The sequence below is a fragment of the Polistes canadensis genome, unplaced genomic scaffold, assembly GCF_001313835.1.
Source record: "Polistes canadensis isolate GaletaPanama2010 unplaced genomic scaffold, ASM131383v1 scaffold_234, whole genome shotgun sequence".
NCBI classification, from domain to species: domain Eukaryota; kingdom Metazoa; phylum Arthropoda; class Insecta; order Hymenoptera; family Vespidae; genus Polistes; species Polistes canadensis.
The window spans coordinates 242,564-247,000 of record NW_014569781.1 but is presented as its reverse complement, the minus strand read 5'-3'; the positions used below and the strand labels follow the sequence as shown (position 1 = coordinate 247,000).

The following is a 4,437-nucleotide window of genomic DNA, read 5'->3' as shown; positions in this document are numbered from 1 at the left end:
ATACGTATCGTAAAACCATGAAAGAGGTAGAGGAGGTGGTCGAGAAGGTATCCGTCAGATATTCAAGGTCATTTCTTCGAGAACAAGACCCGGAAATCCATTGATCATTTTTTTTTTTTTTTCTTTCTCTCTTATGATTTATCCAATCAACGTTTCATTTTATTTCATATTATTTTAAGGTAAAACACAAAGTGTTTTTTGTTTTTTTTTTTCTTTTTGTATTGAAATTGCACGCGATGAATTATTGTTTTTGTATAAAAATTTACATTGAAAAAATTGACAATGCAATTTATTTTTATTTATAAGAGAATATATATATATTTTATTTTAGTTATCGTTTGTATATTTTATCTTCGATAAGACGAAGAACAATTTGTTTTAAAATCGTTTCCACGAATAATAATGATAATTAGATTTTTTCTTTCTCTTTGTTTTTTATCATCGCAATTATTATTATACCTATTACGGAAAATTTTTTTTCTGATTAAATAAATGAATTGATAATTTTGTATCGAGAATAAAAAGATTTGACATATATCATTAAAAACAAATTTAATGTCAATTGTTTTGCTGTTGTTGTCCTTCACATTTTATGATCTCGTAAAAATCGATGATTTCCTCTCTCTCTCTCCCCGCCTCCCATCGATCGATCGATACTTATAATTTATCTTTTTTTTTTTTTTTTTTTTACAAACAATTTTTATTTGCACGTAGCAATAAACGTATATAAATAAAAAAAAAATAAAATACACATTCCAACGAATACACTGGATAAGAATAATCATGTTTGTCTCATGGTAATTTGCAATCCGAACAATTGGATAATTAATGGCTTTTTTTTTTTTTTTTATTTTTTAACGATTCGAAGTATCAACTAAACATCGTACATATATATATTTAGATTTCTTAATAAAAATTATTCAAAGATTATAAAAGACGTGTCAATTACCGCTACTGTGACACGTATTTCCGTTAAGCCAATGCTAACTCACTAACATAATACATACGTTGTATCTAAACGAAGAAGGAAAGAAAAAAAAAAAATAAAAATAATAAAGATACTAAAATACAGGTGCAAAAAAAAAAAATATACATATATATATATATATATATAAAAAACTAATGAATAATAAATATATAGTTTTGCATTAGCACAAAGTTTTTAAAGTAACAACACCAATCATTAATTATTAAGTATTACTTGCTAAAAAAAAATAAAAAAAATACTATACAAAGTAACATTACATTTTAACTAGAGTCATATGTAAATAGAAATTTTATTATGGAAAAAAAAAAAAGAAAAATGATGAAAGATCATTCCGTATGACGTTATTGAATTGTAAACAATTATCGTGTCTAGTGTGTCTTCATACTTATTTAGTTAGTATATAAACGAGTTGAGAGTGATTTCGATGACAGGACAGGCAGGAAACGTAATGCATCAAAAGAAAACGTGCTATGAATATGCAACGTAAAAACGTTTAAAAACAAAATAAAAAAAAATAAAAGGGGGTTGATTATAAGGAAAATAATTATACGTGGTTATAAATATATTTTCAATTACGCACACACACGTAATATATAATAATATAATAATGGTATATATTATTTATTTAATGTGTACTTAAAAATTTTTATAGATGTGTTGTGTTGATTAATTGGTTTTTTGTTTTTTTTTTGGTTTTGTTTTTTTTGAGACACACGAACGACAAATATATTTTCAATTACGCACACACACACATAATATAATAGTATAATAATGGTATATATTATTTATTTAATGTGTACTTAAAAATTTTTATTGATGTGTCGTGTTGATTAATTGGTTTTTTTGGTTTTGTTTTATTTTACACACACGAACGACAAATATATTTTCAATTACGCGCACACACACATAATATAATAATATAATAATGGTATATATTATTTATTTAATGTGTATTTTAAAATTTTTATAGATGTGTCGTGTTGATTAATTGGTTTTTATTTTTTGGTTTTGTTTTTTTTTACACACACGAACGACAAATATATTTTTAATTACGCACACACACACACACACACACATAATATAATAGTATATATTATTTATTTAATGTGTACTTAAAAATTTTTATAGATGTGTCGGGTTGATTAATTGGTTTTTATTTTTTGGTTTTGTTTTTTTTTTAGACACACGAACGACAAATATATTTTCAATTACGCACACACACACATGATATAATAGTATAATAATGGTATATATTATTTATTTAATGTGTATTTTAAAATTTGTATAGATGTGTCGTGTTGATTAATTGGTTTTTATTTTTTTGGTTTTGTTTTTTTTTTTAGACACACGAACGACAAATTGGCTATTGATGAAGTCACCATTTCCCACGTTATTCATATGTCTCGCATACATATACATCGTGAAAGTTTTGGGACCAAAACTGATGGAAAATCGAAAGCCATTTCAATTGACGAACGTTCTAATATTTTATAATTTATTCCAAGTGATCTTCTCGACGTGGTTATTCCACGAGGTAAGCTGTTTTTCTATATATATATATTTTTTTTTTTTTCTTCTTTTTTTTGAAGGGTTTCGTTTTTTTACTTCATTTTATCCCCTTCACCATTTTATCCCCATATTTCTTTTCTTTTTTCTTTTTCTTTTTCTTTTTCTTCATTCTCGAGAGAATATTTGCACGTATGCATCGAGAATTTTTTGTTTTTTTGTTTTTGTTAAATCGATCGATGTCATCCGTTCATCCATTTGTTTAAAAAAAATTTGTAAAACTGGTGGCAAGAAGAAGAAGAAGAAGAAGAAAAAAAACAAAAAGGAAAGTCCCTTTTCTGTCTTCCCCTCCCCTCCCTTGAGACCGAGTGTCGTGTGTTCATCGTTGCGATGGTTTAATTATCATCGATCTGATTGAAATCCGAAAAANTTTTTTGGTTTTGTTTTTTTTTTAGACACACGAACGACAAATATATTTTCAATTACGCACACACACACATGATATAATAGTATAATAATGGTATATATTATTTATTTAATGTGTATTTTAAAATTTGTATAGATGTGTCGTGTTGATTAATTGGTTTTTATTTTTTTGGTTTTGTTTTTTTTTTTAGACACACGAACGACAAATTGGCTATTGATGAAGTCACCATTTCCCACGTTATTCATATGTCTCGCATACATATACATCGTGAAAGTTTTGGGACCAAAACTGATGGAAAATCGAAAGCCATTTCAATTGACGAACGTTCTAATATTTTATAATTTATTCCAAGTGATCTTCTCGACGTGGTTATTCCACGAGGTAAGCTGTTTTTCTATATATATATATTTTTTTTTTTTTCTTCTTTTTTTTGAAGGGTTTCGTTTTTTTACTTCATTTTATCCCCTTCACCATTTTATCCCCATATTTCTTTTCTTTTTTCTTTTTCTTTTTCTTTTTCTTCATTCTCGAGAGAATATTTGCACGTATGCATCGAGAATTTTTTGTTTTTTTGTTTTTGTTAAATCGATCGATGTCATCCGTTCATCCATTTGTTTAAAAAAAATTTGTAAAACTGGTGGCAAGAAGAAGAAGAAGAAGAAGAAAAAAAACAAAAAGGAAAGTCCCTTTTCTGTCTTCCCCTCCCCTCCCTTGAGACCGAGTGTCGTGTGTTCATCGTTGCGATGGTTTAATTATCATCGATCTGATTGAAATCCGAAAAAAAAAAAAAAAAACCACACACGTGCACGCACATATTGACAGAAATCAATCTCTACCAGCCGAGTGTGTACGTTCTATCGTAAGAATTAACCTTAATCACTTCTCAGAAGAATTTAACGGAGTTATTAATTATTGTTAATTGATTGCAGACGAATTTTTTTTTTCTATTTTTTTATTTTTTTTATTTTTTCATTGATCATTAAGTGTGAAATATCTGATTGGTAGGAGGAATAACAAGACATTTTATATTTAATGATTTAATACTTAGTTTGACTTTTTATTATATTATATATAGGGTGTCTCAGATAATTCTAGATACGATTGTTTAAGTACTTGCGATGTGACCTGAACAAAAAAATAATTTTAATGAGAGTTCATCTGTTTTTAATTGACTATACATTGCATTTTTTACGAGTTAACATTAAATTACGATTTGCTACTGTGAATATACTTTAATTATTTTTTATATTTAGAGAGAGCGAATAGATTTTAATGAATCTTATATTAAATTAAAGTACACTCTTTTTTCTATGTGTAGAATAATTATTCGAGTTTAAATACGTGTTCAAATGTTCATATAATGTCGGAGAATGCAATGCTGTAAATTGTGCATCTATGCAATTTCTATGAAAAGTTTGGGTAAATATGTTTTATACTTAAAGTGAATAATTTTTAATAAATCATATATTAAATTAAAGTGAACTCTTTTATCTACACGTAGAGTACAAATTTGAGT

At 26.5% G+C, this 4,437-nt stretch overlaps 1 protein-coding gene across 2 annotated transcripts in view; it reads left to right on the top strand.

Annotated features, from left to right (window-relative positions):
* Positions 1-3,115: 3,115 nt before the first annotated feature.
* LOC106790395 (elongation of very long chain fatty acids protein AAEL008004-like) overlaps positions 3,116-4,437 on the top strand; it is an 8,757-nt gene continuing 7,435 nt past the window's right edge. For both annotated transcript variants that reach the window (XM_014755229.1, XM_014755228.1), the window contains exon 1: positions 3,116-3,302. In XM_014755229.1, the coding sequence (XP_014610715.1) occupies positions 3,138-3,302 (165 nt within the window). In that variant the 5' untranslated portion in view covers positions 3,116-3,137. The remainder of the gene's footprint in view (positions 3,303-4,437) is intronic.